This window comes from Perissodus microlepis, chromosome 19, assembly GCF_051167445.1.
Source record: "Perissodus microlepis isolate ML-2025 ecotype Zambia chromosome 19, ASM5116744v1, whole genome shotgun sequence".
Taxonomy (NCBI): Eukaryota; Metazoa; Chordata; class Actinopteri; order Cichliformes; family Cichlidae; genus Perissodus; species Perissodus microlepis.
In genome coordinates, this window is record NC_140479.1 from 18542576 (window position 1) to 18568868 (window position 26293).

Sequence of the window (26293 nt, forward strand, 5' to 3'; positions counted from 1 at the left end):
AAGGGGGAGAGCTGGCTGATATAAAGGAGCGATAGATAGATATATTGTGCGTGCAGGTGGAAGGGAAGTAAGGCCAGGAGCATAAAGAAATTAGGACTAGGTGTATAACAAAAAGACAGATGGCAAAGGAAAAAGCTTAAAGTGAATTATATGTCAGGCTGGACACTCAGGAAAGAGAAGAAGACTTGTATTGGCTGGCTAGACAGAGAGATTGAGTGGGAAAGGATGTGCAGCAGCTTAGGGTGATTAAGGACGGAGATTGAAATGTGCGAACAAGTGAAGAGAGTGTGTTGAGAAGATGCAAGGAATACTTTTAGAAGTTCACAAATGAAGAAAATGAGAGAGAGGAGAATGGATGGAGGACATTGAGTAAATCAGAAAGTGCAGAGGATTAGTTTTGAAGAGTGGAAAGGTGGTAGGTCTGGATGACATACCTGTGATGGTATGGAGATGTTTAGAAGAGAGGACAGGGATTGACAAGATTGTTTTACACCATCCTGGAGAGTGAGAGAATGTAATGGAGAACATTTGTACTTGTACTGAGTGTGAAGAACAAGGGTGAGCTGTAATAATTCAATCGAATTCAGTTTTGTTTATATAGAGCTAAATCATAACAACAGTCATGTCAAGCACTTCATAATAACTAATTAACTAAATGAAATGTGGAGTGATCTATAAACACATAGTGACTGAAAAGGGTTGTTAAAGAAGAAACACTCATAGGGAACCACAGCAGTCTAGGACTATTACAGCATAATTAAGGGATATGTTTTGTTTTGTTTTTTTTAAAAAGGAAGGTTTTAAGCCTAATCTTTGAAGTAGAGAGGTTTTCTGTTCCCCAAATCCAAACTGTGAAGAGAGACCTGAAAGCTGAAGGCTCTGCCTCCCAGTCCACTTTAAAATATCCTAGGAACCACAAGTAAGCCAGCAGTCTGAGAGCAAAGTTCTCTATGAGGTCTTTAAGATAAGATGGGCCTGATTAATCAAATAAGGACTTTATATTGACTCTAGATTCAACAGGAAGCCAATACGGGAGAAATATTCTCTCTTTTTAGCCCCCTTTTTTTTTTTTAGCATTCTGGACCAGCTGAATGCTTTTCGGGTAGTTTTTAGGACAGCCCACTAGTAATAAATTACAATAGTCCTATAAATAATAAATTCATGAACTAGTGTTTTAGCATCACTCTGAGACAGGATGTTTTTAATCTTTAAAGATTTTGCGCAAATGCAAAAAAGCAGTTTTACATATTTGTTTAATATGGACACTGAATAACAGATTCTGGTCTAAAATGGGAAAAAGGTCTTTTCACTAAGGTCATCCAGGTCTTTATGTCTTCAAGACATTTCTGCAGTTTAACTAATTGGTGTATGTTATCAGGCTTCATTGATAGATAGAGCTGTGTATCATCTGCATAGGAATGAAATTGCATGGTATGGGAAGCAGGCATAATGTAAACAGAATTGGTCCTTGCACAGAACCCTGTGGAACTCCATAATTAACATTAGTGTGTAATGAGGACTTTCCATTTACATGAACAAATTGGAGTCTATTAGATAGTTAAGATTCAAAGGGTAGTGCAGTATCTTTAATTCCTACAACATTAAAGATACTGCACTATATTGCACCATAATATTTCATTGCACATGAAATATTATGGTAAATGGTACTGAGCAATGCACTGAGATCTAGCAGGACAAGAGGGCATAAGAAGTACAATTTGCAACCTTTACAGTGTTTCTGTACTGTAATTAGTTGATGAGACATGAGAAAGAGTTGTCGAAACAGTCTTTGATCAGCGAGCATCAGTACAGGTTAATGCTGAGAAAGAGCACTATAGATGCAATGTTTGCATTAAGAGTGTTGATGGAGAAGTAGAGAAAAGGTCAGAATCAGTGTGCATTTTGTGGATCTAGATAAAGCATATGATAGGGGGCCAAGACAGGAACTGTGATATTGCATAAGGAAGTCCGGAGTGACAGAGAAGAAGTATGTGAGGGTGGTGCAGGACACGTATGAGGTTACATCAAAGATCTGCTTCGGTTCCAGTTTGCAGTGATGATGGACAAATGGAGGGAAAGCAGGAGTCTCTGTGGACTATGGTGTTTGCAGATGACTTTGTCATCTATATTGAGAATAGGAAGCAGCTGGAGGAAATCCTGGAGAGGTGGAGGTATGCTCTAGAGAAAAGTGGAAAAAGTAGAAGTAGAAGCAAGACAGAATATATGTGTGTGAATGAGAAGGAGACAATGAAGGAGGCAGTGAAGGTAGATGAGTTTAAATAACTGGGGTCAATCAACTAAAGCAATGGAGGATGCAGAAGAGAGGTGTAGAAGTGCGTTCAGACAGGGTGGAGACTACTGTCAAGCATAATTTGTGACAGACAGATAGCAGCAACAGTGAAATGGAAGGTTTTTATAAGATAATAGTGAGACCTGCTATAATGTAGGATTTGAAAATGGTGGGCAAGCATAAAAGCGTGTATTTTGCCAGGGTATGGATATCAAAAACAAAACTGCATTTAAAACTTTTAATCCAACTTCAGTGAAAGTCAGGACTAAACTAGCCTCGGAAATGTCGATCTATTATTCCAAGTCAGTGTTTGCGGAACTATTCCTTCATAAAAGTATTTACCTGTGTTGTTTACATAGGTTAACACAGTTAAATTGTTAAAGTAGGCCATTCATTGTCCAACTGGGCGTGTGTGTATGGTTTTCTTCCGTCCTTTGACTTCACACTACACTACCTGAATGAGAGGGCTTCCACCTGACTGCCAGCCCAATAATAAACAACCTGAAGCCTCGCACACGCTGAGCTCCGGTGCAGAAACGGTTAACCAAAAGATGCAAGAACTGCGTGAGTCTGTCTGAGCATGTGCTGCTGGTGCCGCTGCTGCTGCAGTGAAGTAAAATGTGTCAATTTTCATCGGACAGTAGAGACACCGTGGAGGAGAAGCCGGGGACAGCAGATGAGCGGCAGGAAGCGGACACCGAGTCAACCAGGACAATCTCGCCGGGGGAGATGCATTTGATCGTCCGGCTTGTGTGCTGAGGGACACCGCAGAGCTCAGCCGAAAGGTAAACGAAATGCACAGGCGATGATTCACGTCGGTGTGCTGGAGCTCAGCGACATGTAGCCAACATGTTAGGATTTAGGAGGAATAGCCATGATCAAAACAAGTATTCGTGAGACTCCCCAGTTATTATTTTGCAGGTTTTCGTAATGTATCCAACCGTGGGAATTTCACCCGCTTGTTACTAATGAGTGTTTCCTTGCAAGTTGATAGTTGTGCAGCCGCGTTTCTGTTAACCGTGCCGCAAATTTAGTACACTGAGGCTGGAAAAAACAGCTGGACATCCTGTGTCGACTGGTCGAACCGGTCATCACTTAACATGTTTTGTGCACAGTTAGGCTGTTGCACCTGTTAAAATAAGGATATGTAAGCGTACATGAGCGCATTATAAAAGCAGCCTGCGCGTATAAGTGTGTCTTTTTCATTACGCGGAGGCTTTGTCAGAGGAAAGCAAGTGTTTTCAAACCCTCTCTGTTTTGAATCTGGCCTTTTTAATTATTATTTGTCAAGGATAACCATACCGCACTGCTCAGTAGGAAGGAGGCGTGATGCTGCAGCGGAGTCTCGGCAGCCGGGCCTGCGCAGTGGCCCGTAGTTTTCCAGGGACAGGATAAGATGACTTTGGACATCTAATTACAAGTAGACAAGCGATTCTTTTCTGTCATGACTTCTCTTCTGGATCATGGTCACACTGTAGGATGTGTTTTTACAGAAACACGGTGGGTGCCATATGGGGTTTGGATTTTCAAAATCCCTCATTGATTTATTCCATGTAAGGCCTGCAGTTCACTATCATTTGGGGTGAGATAATCCCTGCTGCTGCTGCCTCTGTAGCCTATATCCCGCCTCAGCCTTTTACACTGACTCTATTGACATTTTGGACCTATTTATAAGCCATTCACTAGATTTCACAGCGAGGATTCCCCGAATGACCCGTTAATAGAAATGCAAATGCTTGAAAAAAACTGCATTTATCAGCGTGTGGGCATCTAAATTAACGTAGCTGTACAAATGGACCTGTTACCTGTTTTCATACACATATATGAATTGCTAAACTCTTGAGTTATCAGACTTTTTAAGACGCGTGAAGGAAACTTCACAGCCCCACATTTTTTAAAGACAATAAAACAAGTGAATTTCAGTCAACACCAGCACAACAGTGTCAGCGTTTTTGTTGTTGTTGTCATTTTCACCACACAGTAAAGTTCATTTAACCTAGTTTCACTTTATATTTTTTCCACTGGTCATCCACGAAGCAGGATGGATCCATGCTTTCGTGTTGTTTCCGTGAATCCTGAGCCTACCATGTAAATGTCTTAGCAGAAATGAACACTCATCAGACCAGGCAGCAGTTTCCAGCCTTCTGTGCAAAGCCTGTGCAAGCCTTCGTTTAATGTTCTTAGCTGGCCAAAGTGGCCGCTGGTGTGGTCTTCTGCTACAGGGGTTATTTGAGAACTGCTGTTCACTGGATATTTTCTCTTTTTCATACAACTGTCACCGTAAACCCCAGAGATGGTTGCGCAGAAAAATAGATGAACAGTTTCTGAAATACTGGCACCAACAACCATGTTCAAAATCACCTTTCTTCCCCATTCTGATACTCACTTTGAACTTCAAAAGATCGTCTTGACCATGTCTACTTCCATTGTTGCTGTCATGTGATGGCTGATTGGATATTTGTGTTTACGAACGGTTGAACAGATATACCTAATGATGTGGCCGGTAAGTGTAAGTTTATATTTTTAGGGTTGCGTTAAAACTCTTCAATTAGTTAAAAGGAACCACCATTGAGCAAGAGAACTGAAGATATCGATCGCAAATTACATCCACGTAGAGGCATCTATAATACATGCACAAAAGAGGAGCAAGGCATGGGTTCATTCTGTATTTGCACTTATGCACTTTGGTATATGCTGGTGAAAAACGTGCGTTTCCATTAAGTTGTCTTTGTGTTCTGGCACATTAGTGTCATGTTTATCATTATTGGATACATCTTGATTTATGGAGTTTATGGTTTAAAAAACCCAAGTATTAAACTCTGATCAGAGCAGGTGCCAGTCCAGCACTCAGCTTCTTTTGTTTTTCAAAGATCTCTTCCCTTCTAAAACCTGTGCACCGAGACCAATCTCAATTATGCGCTGTCAAAGATTGATTACGAAGCTGTCTGATAGAAGATTAACGTGCGCCTGCACCCCTCCATTAGAGACATTACTCTCCATTGCAGCATGATGACCATGTCAGTAAATCTCCTGCTTTCTTTACAGCTGCTCCAAGATTTCTAATCTATGGTCCATGACCCCTATGCTACCCTGGATAGAGGGCTTAGCTCCAATATCTTAGGGCCTCTCACTAAATTGCAAAAAGCTCAAGAGCTGGAATGAGTGTGATTGGAGGAAGGTTGTGAAAACAATATGAGAGTATTTTGGGGATTGTGAAGGGTAATTCTTAAGATATTTATTGGGTAATAAGGAACGATGATAAACTGACATATAGGCTGGCAGAGAAGAAGTATGACAGAAGGACATGCAGTTTAACTATACAGAAAACAACCCAGTGCATTTCCATCCTCCGGGATACCCGAACACACTTTAGACATCATTCTCCGTAATGTTATTCCTACCAGCAGCACAGAGTACGCTTCCTCTGCACTGCGCGTTGATTGCCAGATAACTTTGGAAATCCCACGTCACCGCATGAGCTGAGAAAGCAGTAAAGAGTTGAAGTCACTCCTCTTGTCAGGCTCTCCTGTTTCATTCATGACGCTCCTCAGCTATTTCTGTCACTTTCCAGGAGTACAACTGAATGAAACACTGCAAGTGCTTTTACAGGAGAGTCTGCACTCTGTGTTCCCGTTTTATGTGTGGCCATTCAGAATAACTGTAAGCTTATATAATCGAGAATGTAACTGTCAATTTAATGAATTTCAGGAACTATAACTTAAAGAGGCGACCCTGGAGACATATCTAAACACTGCAGCAACCAAACATCCTTATATAGAAAAAAACACCTTTTCTTCTTTAAAAAAAAGTTTTCTATCAACAAATCTGAGTAATACCTGATTTGTGTAATAAAGTCTTCATTGCAGTCTTCATCAGGTCATTGAGAGGTAATCAGGTATATTTGTTTCTATCAGTGAGAATGAACCCTTCAGCGTTCATACCACTCAGTTTATTGAGTGCACTCCTCCCCCACCGCTCTGTTTGTTTTGTTCAGGCTTTCACCTTGCAGATATAGAAAGAATGCCTACTATAAAGTTACATGAGCCTCTGTTGGCACTGCTGTGTCCAGGCTTTTAGTCCTCGTGGCGTCTCTCCCGCTCTATCAGCAGCTTGGATACTTTACGTGCCCCCGGGGAATCTCTGGAATTAGTGGGATGCTGTGAAGGAAGGAGGGAGAAGTGTGTCTTTGTCTTTAGCATCGAGGTATCATTGTCTCGTAATTCCATCTGTTTTCATTTGTTTATAATATATATCATGGATAGTGCGAAATCCAGAGACTGGAATAAAATGTTTTGCCAAAGATAGCGCTAACTTAAAGGTGACATCCAACAGTATACCTCCTCTAACCGAAGCACCAAGGTTGTGTTGATAGTGGAAAGGGTTAGTTTATCAATAGTTTTCAGACCAAAATACAAACATTCCCCTATCGCAGATTCTAATGAAAATTTCCTGCCTTATACATAAAACAAATGGAGAAGCAAGTATGACCGTTTCATAAGGATTCTTAGAATAATGATCTTCTGTCGTCTGTTTATATATACAGTTTACGTCAGTGGTGTACAGTGAAGAATAAAGAACAACAAGGTTTCATGATACTCCTAATAAAGGTTGGTAGAATAGCCTCAGAATTATGTCATATTTCTAGAAAATTAGCATTAATAATATTTCTGAGGACTAATTTCTATCTACATTGATAGAAAAAAAGAGTGTTTTGTTGATGCTTGCAGCTTTCAGGAAGCTAAAAGACAGTTTCCATCCTTCTTTTCCAGTGACTACTGTCATTGGGGCGATCGTGGCTCAAGAGTTGGGAGTTCGCCTTGTAATCGGAAGGTTGCCGGTTCGAGCCCTGGCTTGGACAGTTTCGGTCGTTGTGTCCTTGGGCAAGACACTTCACCCGTTGCCTACTGGTGGTGGTCAGAGGGCCCGGTGGCGCCAGTGTCTGGCAGCCTCGCCTCTGTCAGTGCGCCCCAGGGTGGCTGTGGCTACACTGTAGCTTGCCATCACCAGTGTGTGAATGTGTGTGTAAATGAGTGGATGACTGATTGTGTAAAGCGCTTTGGGGTAAGTGCTATACAAATACAGGCCATTTACCATTAACATACTTCCTAATTTGAACTGTGAATCTATTGAAAAACAAGGTGGCAGCAGCAGGATTGTACTACAGAAGCAGTGCCACAGCACAAGTCAAGTCCAAGCACGAATGGAGCCTCGGTAGTGTTAGTATGAGTATAAAAAATCACTTTAAACTTAACAGCTCAACCAACTTAACCTTTCAACTTGTCCAGACAATACTGCCACATAATGAAACTGAGACACCCTCTCTACCTGGGATGGTGTAGCCTGGGTCGAGCTTTTAAACCACCTCCTTAAAGCCCTCGGTCACTGCATCAATAATTTACATCCGCTGTTTGCTCTTCCTGTCATATGAAGTCATTTGTTGACTTTTGGACCACACATCACCAGCTGTTAATATCTCCTCTGCAGCCTGTTTGTACTTTTTTGCCTCAAGTGGTGAAACAAGTTTGTGGTTTTCACCTTTAGCAGCAACAGTTGTTGAAGATGCTCCAGATCTTCCTCTCAAATGCCCGGGCGTTGCTATAGAAATGTATATATCACAGGCCTGTCTCCCAGTATAGTCACAGTATCGAATAGTTAACAGTATCGATAACAGTATCGAATAGTTTTATGAGACTGGCAAAAAAGAGAAAAAGCACTCTTCCTTTAATAAAAGTAATGTTCATATCTCTCCACTCCTCAGAGGTTGTGAATGTCTCAGCTACAGTTTTTTATTTTGTATTTTTTTAATTCCAGTTCAAGTGAAGAGGGGGAAAAGCTCACTGTTCAGATCACTGAAAAGATGTTGCATCACATGTAAAAAACACAACGGCTTGATTGGTAATTGTAATGTGATTACAACGGATTACATAATAAAAGAAAAGAAATATAATGTGGTTACAGTAATGTTATACCTACAACTGGCCATGGAGGTGATGATTCTTGGATGTCATGCAGATGCATAACCTTCATTGATGATACACATAAATACAAAGTGCATCACAGTGGAAAGAAATGAGAAAATAGCCATATACACAAAATGCAACGACATGGAAATCGGGTTAGAAAGTAGTGACTGGCCAAGGATTTGCACAGTTTTCACATTTTTTGGGTTTTTTGCATTACAGAAAAAACACTTCTATCTTTGTGTGACTGCCCATCATGATGAATTCCTTCAAGACTGTAGGATAGTGTACATCCTCACATTTAAATGCTTATCACATTCCCGTGTCTTACTGTTGCCAGGTTTTATACCCTGCCTTTTAAGTGCAGGCACTGGGATCAGCTGTAAATAGATCAGTCCACATAGATGTGGCTTGTTGAGCGTATTTTGGTGTATTGGAACTTTTATTTGCTTCATCTTACAGAAAAGGTAGATGTGATATTTAGGAGAGTGACAGTTTGTTGTTTCAGGGGTAATCGAGAATCATTAGGGATCAGTTTATTTTGCGATACCTCGGTAGGTTTTCCCATCCCCCTCCTTGCACCCCTAACTCTTATCGGACATTTTTACGTAGGCCCTGTTAAACTCACACTTCTTGCCGCTTGCTTATCATGCTTCTAAAAAAGCAGTATTGACCAGGATCAGCTAATGGTGATCAAGGAAGGGACAGCAGTCCAACAGATTCCCAGTCATAGAACTAGCAGCATTCTGTACACGCTTGGGGAATTAATGGGTTAATAATCATTTAGAAAATCTCACTTAAGAAGCTGGAACTTGTTTGGATTTTTAGCACCAGTGGCTAATCATGTGTGCTCATTGCAATTCTGACTGGTGTATTTCAGCAGAAGAAGGCAAAAAACATAAATACATTTGCTTTAAAGCATCAGTATTTTCAAGTTGATTACATCAAGGGCATGTCGCCTGCAGTGCTGTTTCCATCAGTGGAGATGAAGCAGTGGTTAGGTCACCTTGGTGACTGACGCTTAGCTGCAATGGATATTGCTGGTTTCTATACACTCCACTGCAGCCTTCAAAAAGTGACCTTCTAAAAGTCTGCATAGGCCTGGGATCCGTGCCACGGGGAGATATATAGTGCATGAAGGGATTATCCTGTGCTGCAACGTGGTGTGTTTCTGATATGGTGTCAGAGTTCACAGCTGTCAGCATACTGTTAGTAATGTAAAGGTATCTGTGTGTATCTTTTCTTTTTTAAATTGACTTTGGCTGAATTCTGATTTGGTGTGTTTTATTTGTGCCGTTCTTCTGTTTTTTCACTGCCGTCAAGAGATGCATCTCAGAGACTTGACACCCTTGTTTTCAACCAGACCCTCAGTTTTTTTTCATTTAAAAGCTCACACATAGCTGGTGTTTACCCTCGTGTCCTCAGGCAAACCCCTCTTAATCTGTGGTTACACTTCCCCCTCTTTCAGTTCAGAGAGCACCCTGCCTGTGTTGTGTCTCCCCATGGTCATACTGAGGTTTACAAAGCGGGCAGCTCCATCACATCTGCCATTCTGATCACCATCAGACTGTGATGTCCCGTCGCGGGGCTCAATAGAGTGCAACGGCGATGCGGGTCCCAGCAGCAGGAGCTGGAAAGAGTCCTGCTGGTCAATACTTTGGCCCGATGAGAGAACCGTTGGGGTTGCGGGTTGGTGGGCGATATCCTACAACGACTGCAACAGCAGCAGAATCAAATAGCACCCAGTGTGTCATGCTGAGGCAACAAGTCAATAGATATGCCTACACGCACACACATTTAAAGGAGGGAGCAGAGGTGTCCTGTCAGCTTTTAAGATGCTGACAATGTAATCACATCAACCAGCAAGGGAGCTTTGTATGTGTCATCACCAGTACCTCTCCTCCGATTTCCCATCAGCCCCCCCACTGCTTGTCTAAAAAAGCAAAAATGGAGCAAAAAGGTCAGGTAGCAATGTCTGTGGTGTCCAGTGTTAACATTCAACGTATAATAAAACAACCTCCCTGCAATTTTAGGGATACCAGACACCAAATTTAAAATTGATTCAAATTAACAAAGTAACAAAAGATTGAACCAAATAAGTTTTTTTTTCATGTCACAGTTTAATGTTTTCAATTCCAGAAAAGCTTTTGAGGAAAAAAAATGCTAGCTCATTTTGAATTTGATGACAGCAACATGTCTCACAAAGGTTAGGCCATATCTGTGTAACATCTCATTTTTCTTTCTTGTTTCAACATAAGTATCTGCGAACTGAAGAGACCATTTGTAGGACTTCTGGGAGGGAATGTTGACCCATTCTCATCTGATATATCATTATAGCTACTCAAAAGTCCTGGGTATTCTTTGCCGTATTTTTTCCATGGTGTGCCAAATGACACTGGTGAGAGGGCGCCATCATATGCTTCCTAGAGAACGCATAAGATAGGATGTCAAGAGAGGAACTGTGGTACTGCATGAGGAAGTCAGGAGTGGCAGAGAAGTATGTGCAAGTGTGAGAAATCAAGCTCAGTAGAAGCTGTGTGTGAATTAGCGGTAGGCAGGTGTAACAGTGAGGCTACATGGAGCAGAGGTAGTGAAGGTGGATGAGGATGTTACCCACGTTCATCACAATATGGTACAAAAAACAAAGAAAAAGGATTGCACTATTATGAAACTGCATAAGCAAGTATTGCACAGTAAACAATCAGAGAGATTTCCATTGTAATCTTATCTTTGTGTTAACACTTTAAAATGCGGGTTGGGCGGCTGAATATTTCAGCGAGTCTGATAATATTGAGGTCCCTGATATATATTTCCAAGAGACAGGAACCTACTGAAGAGAAAGAAACAACCCACATATTTTCAGTACTTTCAATGAAAATGATTTCTTTTTATATAAAGCTAAGAGCAAGTCATGTTTGCTGCACTACTCTACTAATCATTTTAAGCCTTTTCTTTCACCCCCGAATATATCTATAGGCCCTTTGGCATAAAGTCCAGGGTTAGACGGCTGAATGTCGTCTCACATATTTTTCGTCATTAGCAGCTTAGTGGGCATGAGACTGCTGTCAGTGAAGCAAAAAAAAAAGAGAGAAGGGGGAACTGAACTGAAAGAAGAAAGTGTGGGAATAGAATTAAGGCATGTGATACTCGAGTGAGAATGGGAAGCTTATTAGTTTGTGAACTCTTTTAAGGCCATTTTCAGTTCAACATTTTGACCATCACCACAGCCTTGTTCTTTATTTCCCCCCTACCATAAGTGGGAGGGGGATCAACTGAGAAACTGAGGATGTGGTCTTATTACGCTGACTTTTCAGTGAGAAAGTAAACATATCTCAAAGAAATCCTGCGAATTTTATTTTAAATAGGACCACGATTTACATTTAGGTCCATATGTTTATGTCACATTTGTAAACATTTTGCCTCTACATACATTCTATAAAAATATGATCTCAGCTTTTATTCAAGAGCTTTAACAAAAGTATAAAGATTTACATGCATCTTCATGCACAGTGCCCCATTTTCAGAAGCTTCAATAAGATTCAATTTGGATGCAAATCTTTCACAGCCAATTCCTGCCTGAAGCCCAGAGCCAATGGACAAGTTGCAAACTTATGTTGCTTTTTGCACTTTGCTTTGAGTCATTATTTATTTGCCCAGTGAAGCATCAGTTTTGCAGCATTTGGCTAAATCTGAGCAGAGGGTATATTCCTGTACACACAGAATTCATCCTGCTACTTATACCCGCAATCATCAATAAACCTTAGTATCCAGGTTCCCCCATGTATGGTATAAATGGCATAAATAGATCAAACTAAATAAAAGCAAGCCTGCAAAAGTGGGTCTTAAGCTTCTTTTTAAAGGTATCAGCAGTGGCCACAAATCTTAAATCCAATAAAAATCAGTCACCAAAGGTAAAGATTAGTGCTATCATATTTTTTTTTTATAAGTTCTAATGCATTCAGACCAGAAATTTAAATTATTTATATAGCACCAAATCGCAACAAGGCGTGTTACATTTTAGTTTAAAGACCCTACAATAATACAGAGAATACAGAGAAAACATGGGCATGTGCTTTGGCCACAGTGGGATATATATATACAGTATGCAATACTTTTGTGATTTGGTCATCTCACGCAGAATTGGTTTTAAATCCTCTTTGGATATAGGTTCATGAGTGCCTGATTACACTACGTGATGCTATGAATAAAATGCATTAAGCTAACCACTATATGTATACAGGTATTTAACCTACTCCTGAAGGATGACTTTTGTTTTGAAGTGTTTCAGAAAGGAAAGCTGTAAATTACATGGAAAGTAAACTGGGTCAAGTGTCAGGTATAGGTGGTGCCATGGACTATCTGTCTCGTTTCTCTTGGAAGGAGACAGATAGCAGGCATACTCATCTTGCTCTCACCTTACCCCTGTCTGCTCTACTGAGAAAGTAAGTCAATATAGCATTAGGAAGCCTATTATCATAGGCGTCATCTGCAGGTATTGCCCCCTGCTGGTTATTAAAAATAATGCAAATTTGTGGACTTGGGCAATGGTGCATTTTTCAGACCAAGTGGTCATCTCCAATCCTGCACACATTGTCTGTGAATACAGTGCAACATAGCACTGTACATTTAACATTTTGGTAAAGTTGAGAGTGAGATTAGAAGATCCATACCACTCATGTCTGATCACAGACTATACAGCAGAGGTGGGCAACTCCAGGCCTCGAGTGCCGGTGTCCTACAGGTTTTAGATATCACCTTGGGTCAGCACACCTGAATCACATGATCAGTTCGTTACCAGGCCTCTAGAAAACTTCAGGACATGTTGAGGTGGTCATTTAGCCGTTTGAATCAGCTGTGTTGGATCAAGGACACATCTAAAACCTGCAGGACACCGGCCCTCGAGGCCTGGAGTTGCCCACCCCTGCTATACGGCTTAAGCTTGAATCAAGTCAGCATACTCAGCACAAAGAGTAGAAAGAAGTGGAACCTGCTAGCCTGGCTCCATCCAAATAACATATACCCATCAGCACCATTCACTCGCTACATGTTCGATAGTTCAGTGTCATTTCAGAACCCTGAACGTGAGAATGTGTTGAATTTTCAGTTTTTTCCACTTTAAGGATAAGTGCTAAGATTTCATTAATGTCCTTATCTTTTAGGCGCTAAAGGGAAATTTACTTGATTATTTTCATAAAGGTCACAAGGAGCTGTTCTGATGCAGTAAACCCTTTAACGGGAACCAGTTCTTGCAAAAGGCTAAAGCTTCTGCTCACAATATTTGACAACTAATGGCTGACCTAGTCATGCTGGAAGGGATGAGAAGGAGAGTATTTCCCAGGGAGCCACAAAAAGATGGTATAAAGGGTTTAGGGAGGTCAGTTGGTCCATCGCTGTGGCCCAGTTCCTCACATGAAACCCTTGTTTCTTGTTTGGGAGAAATGTGCTAATCCCCAGGGACTCACTCTGGGCCCCAGCAAACCTTTGAAGGAATAAATAGCCCCAAAAAATCAGCTTTTGTTCTTCAAACCAGCTTTTGTACTCCTAACCTCTCTCAGAGCTTGTATTTAACAGACCGGTTATGAGCTATTGTATAATAACTGCCACTATGACACAGTTTCCTCTGGAAACATTGTATAGCAGATGATATATACACACAGTGGTCTTATAAACTATGTAGTCCTTGAACCTGCCAGTATGAAGCTGTTTTCCTTTTGTGTGTTTTTTTTATTGGACGTGCAGTGTTTAAATAGAGGAAGGATCTAGCCCTGCGTGGGCCTTCTGATACCTGATACCAAAGCCTGTGTGTGTGTGTGTCAAGCTGCAGGATTTAGAAAAAGAGCACATGATGTAGGTAGTCAGATGATGAAGCTATACCTTACATAAGAAACACCCGCAGTCACTCAGTAAATAGCATCAGCTGAGGGAAGGGCGTAGAGTTTAAGTGCTCTGCAGCCCTCTAGTCTCTAATTTAATCTTCCTGATGTCAGTACACTATTTCATCACCTTGTCCTTAATTGAACTATGGCTTGGTACCATTTACAATTAAAGTTGTAATCCAAGATTACAGTCCTGGCAAACTGTTGTTAATAAAGATAACAGCAAATAGCTGTAGACCCCAGACAGCTTACACTTGTGTCATCACTACTTCAGAAGTTGGCAGGAGCTGTAATATTTAAAATCAGGAAAAGTAATGTATGTTTGTTGTTGTATGTTGTTTTCAGACTCTCCAGTAAGATACTGATAGAGTTTCTTTGGGGGCCAAACTCATAAAGAGTGCAGACAAGTTCATAAACAAATGAAAAGGAAACTGAAAAACAATATAATCCCTGCTGTCTTACCTCCACACTGTGGTCAAGTTGCAATGAAAAATAGGTGTGAATGTAGAAAGTCAAACAGTACAGGAGACACATGTGTGAATAGTTTTCAACACACCCAGGGTTGGAGTTTCACTAAAAAGAAACCCTGTAGTATATTACAAATTACTGTAATTACTATGTAATTACTTGCCGGAGAAAATAATGTGTTACACTGTATATTACTTGAAATACATTATCACATAATTATCAGTTAGCAACTTAAACCTGAGGCTACAGCCCCACACACCATTGCATCTCTATCCTAAAGAGGACACACAAGATCTTTTTTAGTTTTTAAATATAAACGCAAAACGGACAAAAACAAAGCAAATTTGAAAACAAGCCTAAAGAGTTTTCAAAGCGATTCTACTTTCAAAATATGTGCAGATAGAAATGAAGGTCACACGCCTGATATCGCTGCTTTTGTTACCAACTGAAGAACAGGCTCTGGATGCTGGACCAGAGTCTGCATGCTTCTTTGCTACCTTTTGTGTTAGCATGCTGTCTGTGCAGAGCTGAAGTTGTGTTATCAGTTTTATGCAGCTGTTTCTGTCCTGGACATTTTGCACTTTCACATTTCGCTCTTGTTTTAATTAATATCCAAATCTCCACTCCTCAATAGTTCCACTGCTCCAGTCGACTGATTTTCCTCCTTCCTACACAAAAACCTGTGTACCTTGACGTTTGCATGATCAAAAAGTCAGTACAGCTCTGATATGATGGAAAGAGACACTAACAATAAAAATGAGAAATGGATGTTAATACATTGAATAACTATAGCAGAACGAATGCCAACTATAAATACAATCTAAAGATTACAACTTGAAAATTGTTAGAATTAATATGTATCCTGACCAGTGTCTTGTTGCCTGCTTGTCATCTTTCTGCCTCTTTCTTTCTCTCCTTTTCCTTCAGATCTTTGTTTTTTTGCTACAGTAAAGTCTGTGTGAAGGCGAGAGGAGGAAGGATGGTGACATCGGAAACCCCAGAGGCTCCCGTTCCTCTGACAGCGCTGTCACGCTGGTACCTGTACGCCATCCATGGTTACTTCTGTGAGGTGATGTTTACTGCAGCCTGGGAGTTTGTGGTCAACTGCAACTGGAAGTTCCCTGGTGTGACCAGTGTATGGGCGCTCTTCATCTATGGCACCTGCATCCTCATTGTGGAGCAGATGTACCTAAAGCTGCGCGGTCACTGCCCCGTGCTGCTGCGCTGCATCATCTACACTTTATGGACCTACCTGTGGGAGTTTGGTACGGGGCTGCTGCTGCGCCAATTCAACGCCTGCCCTTGGGACTACTCTGAGTTCCGCTACAACTTTATGGGACTGATCACGGCTGAGTATGCGGTGCCCTGGTTCTGCGCATCCTTCATTGTGGAGCGCCTCGTCATCCGCAAAACGCTGAGGCTGCGCTTTCATGAAGGGCCCGAGGATGGTTGGTCAAACCATCAATCTGATGCTGGGGGTGGCCGAGGGAATGGAGGAACTGTGGGGGGTGGGAGAAGGAGAGAGAGGAGCAGAGGGATGGGAAATAATTCTAATGGCTACCTTAAAGCAGAATGAATCAAGGAATTGATAGAATGACACAATCCAAACCAGCCCAATCCGACCCTCCTTTTCATAAGCAGTCCTACCCCTCAGCTGTGTGAGATGAAGACACACAGCTGTGCAGACTGGGCTGGTATGCAGACAGCCAGACAACAAACACCTAACTGGGGCTTTAAATGCCCAAATCACACACTGTTAACACAGGGGTACCGTTAACTACATGCTGCTGTGTTTGCTGCATTTCATAACGCACCACCCATTTCCATGTGGGCTTGACCTTAAGGAGATCAGGGCTCTCTCTCCTGTCCCACAGTGTTTGGGTAAAAGAACTACTGTTGCAAAGAGTATGTGTGATTGTCCTGTGGAGGAATTAATTCACGAACAAATACATTATTAATGTTTTTCAGGGGCACATCAGTCTATATTAAAGCAGAATGCTTGCTGTGTAGAAATCATAGTAAAAAGTAGCTTGGTTGTGAAATGTCCTTTTTAAAATGTACATATTGTCCTTTAGTATTATTCAAAGTACTGTAGTAATGTAGCTACAAAAGGATCCTTAAAGGTGCTGTATACCAGCATTTTATTTTGAAAGGTCATTCACGGCTAAAAATAAGGAGCTTTTGCGTGTGACAGGACACAGCCTGCTGGTATCGATACACAATATAGTGCTTGCCTGAGTGAGCTGGTTAGCAGTGACTGAACTTTCAAAATAAAATACTTGTATTCAACACCTTTGTATACCGTCCACCCAGGAAGCAATGCGCCACCTGTCAGCTTATGTCACAACGAATGTTTCTCTGCAGTTAGAGAATACCCACAATGCCTAAAAAACAAAAAACAAAAACAATGCATGAAAAAATTGTCTTCCAATATAATGTGACATTTTTTTTACAGAGCTCATTCAGCAGCCATACTGTGTGTCTCCACAATCAGTCTGCTGCTTGTGTGTTAATGACAGTAGCTCAGAAGGTGGAGCTGGTCCACCAGCTATCAGGGTTGATTGCCTGTTGTCTCCTGACTGCATGATGAAGTGTCCTTGAGTGAGACGTTGATACCCAAACTGCTCCCGTTGAGCAGGTCATGGCCTTGCATGGCAGCTTCTCCGCCACTGTGTGTGACTGTAGGTGTGCGTGTCTGCAAGCTTATATGATGGCACTAAATAAATGCAGGGACGCCTTTCTGCTGTCATGGTTACGAGTCACGACCATCAGCATAAAGCACAAAGCTTCTCGGTAATGTTTTTTTTGCAGCTGTTCAAAAACGTGCACACGGCTCGCTGTCGCGCATTTTGTTTGCTTTAATGTTGTCGAGGCCACACATGCCTCATGTATGTATGTAACTGTCATTCACTGGAACACAATACTCCTTCCTGTCCAGTTACAGTGCACACGTATGAATATGTTTGCTGAACAAGTGAAGCCTGTGAACGGAGAATCTCATGGATGGACACCGAAGGTGAAGTATTGAATTCCAAGAAAAAAACATTAATTTTTTTTTATTTACAAAGAGTCATCGAATTATTGGTCTTTAGGTTTCCATTTCTGTCCCCGTTGTTTTTGTTGCCGACTTAAGTGAAGGAGAGGAAGTGCACAGCAGAATTTGTTAATAATTTACTGAAGAAACACTCACTTTTCAGCCAAAATGGAATTAGTTGCTCATGTGTTTTATAAATTCATGATGTGTAATTTGACCTCTTTGGTATTACGCTGGATGTTTCCATGTGAGGCAGAGTGCATCAGTGGAGCCGTATTATCAGCGCGACTAGGTTAAAATGCTCAAAACTCTGACACTTTTTAACATTCATGTCTTAAAAGTAGGTAACCCACACAGAATAATGGTAGTTCTAGACGTAGAAGGATCAAGAAGTGCATACACTTGCCTCCATATGCAGGAAGCGATGGCATTCTTTCTATGTGGTGCTAACTGTTTAAATGTAAAAGAGGTAAGACACTTCACTTTGATTTCAATGTACTGGAGGACTGATAGCATATACTGATAGCATGTCATATAGAATATGATTGCTGAAAAGTATATGTTCTACAGGAAAGACACACTGTGCTTGATCAACTTAGACTTGAGCAGTTATTAGAAACTGATGGACTCTGTACAACGGTGACCTTCATCTGTGCTGCGTCACTGAAATGCAGTGGCTTCCCTTCACCGTCTCTCTAAGCTGGGATGAATTGCTGCCACCCGGTGGATACACTGAAAACAACTTTTATTATGCTACAATGGAAACTATAATGTGTAAAGAAAAACTTGTGAAAAAAACAAAAAACATGTTGTGGTTTTAACCCCATGGCATTTTTATCTAACTTTAACATGTTTATTTCATATGTGACTCAAAAGGCTTAAAAGCAATATAATCGATGCCCCAGCTATGTTTAACTTCTCTTTAAAATCCAATGAACTACAATATGGTATGCAGCTAATTAGTACCACTGCTTTAATGGAAGAAATTACAAGAAAATGCAAGTGTATTCTCTGCAATATGTGAATGAAGGCGTGCTGAGTGTGCATAGGGTGTTGTACAGAGACACTGTCTCTGTGTGTGCATGTAAAGTGTGTTAAAGTTGATACTCCAGTGTGCATGTGCAAGTGCAAAAATTATCTCGTCAAACTCAGATTTTAACCTGCTGATTATTAGCCCCCCATGCACTGTAACAGTTGCTTTAAAGAAACAAACAAAAAAAAGAAATGTACAGGTTTTTAGTGAAATCACTGTACTGTATATCAATCATTTTGTTTTTTGTTCATGTATGATTTATCAGTTGCTGGGATTAAATATATTTATTGGATCTTGATATTTGTTTGTATGGAACTTTTTTTTTTTTTTTTTAAAATGTATACATTTACCCACATTTCACTCAAAGACTCTTCGCTCTTCAGGGTTCATCCTCGGGGTACAATAAATATCTGTACAGTAGCTCACAGCAGAGATTTCCCTCTGGATCAGGTCATGGCTACTCCTGAAAAGTAACACAACTAAATCTTTTCTCCTCCTTGGTTAAAGACCCAGAATTAAAAGTAAATAGGATGATGAAATTAGTTGTTTTACATCCATACAGTTTGAACATAAAACAAACTTATATAAAAGTTTTTTTGGGGGGGAACAGCGCACACATTAAACCCCCCCTCAACGTTGGAAAACATCTGCAGTCCGAGATTAAGCAGGTGTAAGTCTTTGTTTGAACATTTGACTTCTTAACATCGAGCTAATTGCTGCTTATGCGAAATCACAGAGCAGGCCATCAAACGTGCTTTACAAAAATGCTCATATCCTCAAGGGATGAGCAACTTTCCCTGTGATTGAGTAACTGGTGCTCTGAGTGAGAACTTCTAGGTCACTACATGTTCTAGTGCTTTCCTTCAGGAAGATTTTCACAGCGTCACATCTGAAACTGTAGCAGACACAATCACATTCTTTCTCTAGATCCACAAAGATACAGTGTAATTTATTCTGACCTCTATACTTCACCTTCAACATCCTCAGCATCAGTAACTCTTTCCCATAGCTTCATGGTATCATCAATTTTATCCCTCTGTAGTTATTGCAGCTCTGCACATCATCTCACTCTTAAAAACTCTGTACCAGTACACTATTTCTCAACTTCTCAAACATTATCTCACTTTCTAAGATTGTTTTTAAACAGTCTGGTTAAAAAGCCCACTGCCCCCTTTCCCAGAAATCTCCATATCTCCACAGGCATATCATTTGAGTCAACCACCTTTCCGTTTTTCATCCTCTTCATAGCTTCCCTCTTCCTCCTTACTAATCCTCTTCACTTCCTGGTTCACTATCTGCTATCCCTCCTCTCTGTCATTTTCTTTATTTTTATATAGTTTTAATTTTGCAAAATATTTTCCATCCAGGGAATGAGTAAAGTTTTTCAGGATACTTCAAAATCTGTAGAATAAGGGTGAGTATTCTGTTGAAAACCTTCTTGGTTTTGTACCTGCTATACCTGCTGTAGAGAGACAGCAAAGGGATGCTTTAATAAGACTATTGGCGTTTTAGCGGAATGCTAACTTTAGCATGCTAACATGTCCAAACACCAACTACAGGGAGTGCAGAATTATTAGGCAAATGAGTATTTTGTCCACATCATCCTCTTCATGCATGTTGTCACCACTGAACAAGACGCACAAGCTGAAACGTCAAGACTGGGCCAAGAAATATCTCAAGACTGATTTTTCTAAGGTTTTATGGACTGATGAAATGAGAGTGAGTCTTGATGGGCCAGATGGATGGGCCCGTGGCTGGATTGGTAAAGGGCAGAGAGCTCCAGTCCGACTCAGACGCCAGCAAGGTGGAGGTGGAGTACTGGTTTGGGCTGGTATCATCAAAGATGAGCTTGTGGGGCCTTTTCGGGTTGAGGATGGAGTCAAGCTCAACTCCCAGTCCTACTGCCAGTTTCTGGAAGACACCTTCTTCAAGCAGTGGTACAGGAAGAAGTCTGCATCCTTCAAGAAAAACATGATTTTCATGCAGGACAATGCTCCATCACACGCGTCCAAGTACTCCACAGCGTGGCTGGCAAGAAAGGGTATAAAAAAAGAAAAACTAATGACATGGCCTCCTTGTTCACCTGATCTGAACCCCATTGAGAACCTGTGGTCCATCATCAAATGTGAGATTTACAAGGAGGGACAACAGTACACCTCTCTGAACAGTGTCTGGGAGGCTGTGGTTGCTGCTGCACGCAATGTTGATGGTGAACAGATCAAAACACTGACAGAATCCATGGATGGCAGGCTTTTGAGTGTCCTTGCAAAGAAAGGTGGCTATATTGGTCACTGATTTGTTTTTGTTTTGTTTTTGAATGTCAGAAATGTATATTTGTGAATGTGGAGATGTTATATTGGTTTCACTGGTAAAAATAAATAATTGAAATGGGTATATATTTGTTTTTTGTTAAGTTGCCTAATAATTATGCATAGTAATAGTCACCTGCACACACAGATATCCCCCTAAAATAGCTAAAACTAAAAACAAACTAAAAACTACTTCCAAAAACATTCAGCTTTGATATTAATGAGTTTTGTGGGTTCATTGAGAACATGGTTGTTGTTCAATAATAAAATTATTCCTCAAAAATACAACTTGCCTAATAATTCTGCACTCCCTGTATATGCAAATTAGCAACAAAGAAACACGTACGACTGAGACCGGTATTTGTCATGGTTTTCTTCATTTTTCAAGGTTGTTATGATTAAACAGGTGAGGTGATGAAAAGTTTTTAAAAAACAAACATTCAAATTAAAACGGCTTTTCATGGCAAAGCACAAGCCTACAGTCTACAGTTAAGAGACCTTAAACACACATCAACTCAGTGGTACTCCAGGCTGTCCAAAGGTTTTTTGAAGTTTTTCTTTGGACTCCTTTTCACTCATTTTTAGTCCAGTCGTTGTACTTGACTATTTTCAGAGGAATGCCTTTTGTTTGTTGAGCCACTTAACATTGACCTATGACTCATTTAAGCATAAAAACAGGACCATAAAGCAGTGTTGTGTCTACACCTAAGAACATAGCAACCAACTAGTACTAGTACTTGCAGCCTGTTGCAAAAACATACAATTTGTTCACATTTCTCTAGTTGAATCTAGAAAAATGCCAACTTTGATTGTCCTACAAGACACCTGGAGAACTATTTCTGAACACTACTAAAACAAATGACAATGCCTAAGAGAGTTCAGGCTGTGTGGAAGAATAAATCACAGATCATACCAGATATTGACTTTCAAGCTGAATTGAAATCCACAAACCTTTTTGATTGTACCTTATATACTTTATACCAGCGGTCCCCAACCCCCGGGCCTCGGACCGGTACCGGTCCGTGAGTCGTTTGGTACCGGGCCGCGAGAGTTGAGGCTCAGGTGTGAAATGTATGGTTTTTAGGGTTTTTATCGGTTTTGAGCGTTATTTTGTTATCGTTTTGATCGTTAACTCGGTTTTCCTGGGTCTTTTCACGTGTGTTATAAATAAATCTTCTTTTTTACGGTACCGGTACTAGTTTTATTTTGTTGTATTTATCCGCAACACCTTAAAGGCCGGTCCGTGAAAATATTGTCGGGCATGAACCGGTCCGTGGCACGAAAAAGGTTGGGGACCGCTGCTTTATACACATTTATATTTGCACAGCTTTCAGTGAATCACTGCATCTATTTCCTGTTTTCAGGGCTACTATTTGACAAATTTCCATCTAAATCACAGTAGTGAATGTAATGTAACACAGAACCTTAGTCTTATAGCATTATTGTTTTTAATACTATATTTTTAGCCTATTTAGAGTGTAAATTGCAGTGACCTAGATTATACACTCTGTGTTTCTGAGTGCATGCCTCTATCACAGTTATCAGGATCATGGTTAATTATGCAAGCAATCCTCCGAATTACTGCCAAAAATCTTCACTGTTGCCTTTATAAAGTGTAAACCCCTGGCCTATAGGTGTTTCTATTATAGCAGGTACTTTTCATGTGTTCACAGCAAGCTGCAGCTCACTTCTTTAACCACACGATGGCTCTTTTTCACCAACAACGACAGGCGAGCGGACAGGCAGCTTGAGGACACAGGTTGATCCTGAGTCATCAGTCTGCTGAAAGATTAGGTTGTCGAGTAGGCAGTTTTTATGGCTGTGCTTTCCAAGCAACGGGACAAAGATGGGTTTAAAATGTAACTTTTCATGATGCACACTCGTAGGATTTTATAGCAGTCGAGTTGCCCATCAAATATGAAGGTTTCACTCATCTTTGTTTTTAACCTGTAATTTATTTATGACAGGCTCTGACTTCAGCATTTTATGTAAGCATAATAAAACTGGAGTTTGTTTAGTTACATGATGGTGCGCTGACAGATTTGTGTTTGTAGAAGAGAAGTAGAGAAAAAATTTTCCATCTCCTCCCTCCTTGCTACCACACCTTGCACCAGCTACTTAGAGAATATGGGTCATTAACATGCCTTGTCAAATCAATTGGCTTTGAGTTCCAATTGGCCCTGGGGCCCTTCAGCAGAGCCATGCCTACCTACCTGTAAGAGGGTTTGTCTTCTTCACACGCCCGAATGCACTAATTGGCACAAAGCTGCTGTGGCCCTGCCTCAATCGGCACTGTCGGCAAGTGGCTTCATCACCCTTCTTCCAATCACTCTCTCGCACTCCAAATAAGGACATTCAGAACCTGTGAGTGTGCTGCCTAAGGCGGGAATTTAAGACCTGTCTTGTGAGTGTGTTGTGTTGCTCATGTATGCGCGTGCGCCGCACTTTGTTAAGCTTAAGTTTCACCGGGCTTTTCTTGTGTGACTTCATTGTTCTCTGTGTCAGGTCTAGAGTTTGCTTAACAGGAAGTGGATCAAAGTCCAAGCATTAATGTAGAATATCCTCAACAGCTCGACCTCACTGAAACTACATTGCCGGAGAGAAATCAGAACTCTTAAGCAGGCTAGTAGTCTTTATAGGTGCAAATTATGAAGTCTGACTTAGCTCTGTTTATTAGTTCTATTTTGTATGAATGTCGAAAGGGGCTTAAAATTTCTCCAATGTCTACTGAGGCCCTCCTCAAAGATTTGGCGAAAACTCTTCTTGGTTGATTTTTGTTTGCTTGTACCATTCCAAATTCTTACAGTGTTTATAGCTAAACAAGCTTTTTAAATACACTCACCGATTCTGGGCAAGCATCTTTTTTGGGGGCTGAAGGAGGAAAAGATCTCGCTCCCAGTCCTCTCCTAAGAGAATACATTAGGGTACTAAGCTGAGTCTCTATGAGGTAGTTTAACATTAGTAAATGAAATGATCAAGATAGATTAATGTAAGTTTGCTTTGAGAACCTTCTTGCTGTCTTTTAACACATTTCTCAAAGCATAGCTGGCAGTCTGATGTTACATTTTTTTAAATTGCAATACTGAATTTGCTAAACTGACTATGTGTACATGTAGGGACTGATGGCAGCTGAATGTCAGGTTGGCATTGAGAAGCACTGGGCTGAATGACAGCGCTATGGTTCGTTTAGTGAGCGTCATTAAGGGTTTTGGGGGTGGGGTCGGAGGCCGAGGTTTGGTTGGGAAGGCAGACTGACAAAACGAATCGTTCCATCAAATCAAGGCAAGGCCTTAACATTTGCATTTCCACTGAATCAGAGCCAGTGAAGAAAGAGCTCTCCATTGAAGGGAAACTTGTTTGACGTGTGAATGAGCGAATGCGTCAGGCTTTTGCTAAAGCACATTCATGCCTTCACAGCTTTGGACAGAGTTTAGGTCTTTTGCTCAGATCCTGCTGGAAATCGCAGACCTTTTTAGTCACTTTTTCCTCTCATGTACGCTGCTTGGCAGTCAGGCCCTCCTGCAGTCAGGGTTGGACCAGCACAGGATGAAGAGCTACATGTTCATCACTTACTTTTCTTTTCCTTGACCTTGCTGTACTCCTGTGTCTTTACGCTGCAATAGAGAGGCCAAATAAATCTGCTCACTTGGATGTTTGATTTTGCCATGGCATCCACATGGCATGATGACTGAAGTCTTGGGCTAGATGCTGGAATTTGGAGGGCTACCATATTTAAATATGCAGCTTCCATATGCAGTATGGAAACTTCAATCCTTCGGTCCACATATTAAGGATACAAGTTAACACCAGTGACAAAGAGCAACTGGGAACATAAAGTTTTGTCATCTAATCATATGTTTCTCTTTTCCATTTAATAAGCTAAAAAGTGGGCCACTGCTGTAGTTGCATTTATGTATCAATTTAATTCAATTTTCAATGTTCAATTCAATTTTATTTTGTTATTTATTTAGTATTATCAAGAACTAGATGGATACTATTGACTTTGTTAAGCCTCTAGTGCCACCAGGTTGCCAAAATTATGTTATATATGTATATATTTTGTGCTGATTCTAAAGTATACATATAAAGAAATTTTAAAAATCTAGTCTTCAGTAGGCCTAAAAATTTGATAAACAGTAACAACACATGCCGTATTACACCATGTCATTGTTTATTTAGCAAAAACTAACCCAAAATGCAGAAGCTGTGTGTAAACAGTACACCTTGTAGGACCACCTTTAGCAGCAATAATGATGTTCTGTTTGACATACCGGTCAGTCTGTCACAGGGGATTTCAATCAGGTTGATGTCTGGACTTTGACTAGTTCATTGCAACACAATCATTCATATCATTTTCAGCCATTCAGTTGGGTTGTTGGGTATTTGTTGGTGTGCTTAGGATCATTGTCCTGTGGCATGACACAGTTTTTGCCAGACTTTAGCTGTCAGACAGATGGCCTCACATGACCTTTGGTATACAGAGGAGTTCATATTCGACTGCCCAGGTCCTGCCTGCAAAACAAGCCCAAATAAGTACCGTCCAGCATTGTGCTTGACACATGGTTTTGTGCTGATATGCTGTGTTTAGTTTTCACCAAATGTGGTGCTATGCACTATGTCCAAACATCTCCACTTCCTATCAAAAGGACTCCTGTGGTTTGTTCAGATGCAATTTTGCAAACCTAAACTGTGCTATCATAAGAGCAGTGCTTTTCCAGTTGTATGTCATGAATTTTAACATTTAACACGCTAACTAAAGCCTGTAGATTCTGATATGTAGCTCTTGGAGTTTTTTACATCATATGACCTTGTGGTGAAGTTCCCTGGATATCCATTCCTGGGAAGACTGACAGCTGTCTTGAATGTTTTCAAGTTGAACAGAATGATGGATTTCAATCACAACATCAAATTAAATTTAATTTTTCTTTCAAAAAAATTAATATATAGGCTATTATTTTACTAATATGCAGCTGAATTGTGCACACATGCACTGCCCCAAAGACCTACTTTAATCCAGGAAAAACCCAGATTTAACATTTATTATGCAATCTGGTTTAGTAATGCATGGCATGCCAGGCTGCAGATTCCTCACTATAAATAAAAGGCACAGCTAGTGATATACAGTTATTTGGGGGAGCTTTGTAATAAATAGAAACAAATATACGTATTTATATTTTGGTCTAAAAAGTGCTCCAGCGTAGCTTTAATCACCTGCTAACTGGCATAGCGAGATGTTCTTGATTACTTTTCCTCCTTCCCAGGTGTGCTGTGCTCCCTGAGGTCCCTTTTAAAACAGATGCACTCATTATTTATATCCCACCTT

The 26293-nt window shown here is 40.7% G+C and overlaps 1 protein-coding gene across 1 annotated transcript; it reads left to right on the top strand.

Moving 5' to 3' along the window:
* Positions 1-2780: 2780 nt before the first annotated feature.
* tmem229b (transmembrane protein 229B) lies at positions 2781-18959 on the top strand. Its single transcript, XM_084915064.1, has 2 exons — positions 2781-3075; positions 15522-18959. The coding sequence occupies exon 2, from the start codon at positions 15574-15576 to the stop codon at positions 16168-16170; it is 597 nt and encodes a 198-aa protein (XP_084771190.1). The 5' UTR covers positions 2781-3075; positions 15522-15573; the 3' UTR covers positions 16171-18959.
* The last annotated feature ends 7334 nt before the right edge of the window (positions 18960-26293 follow it).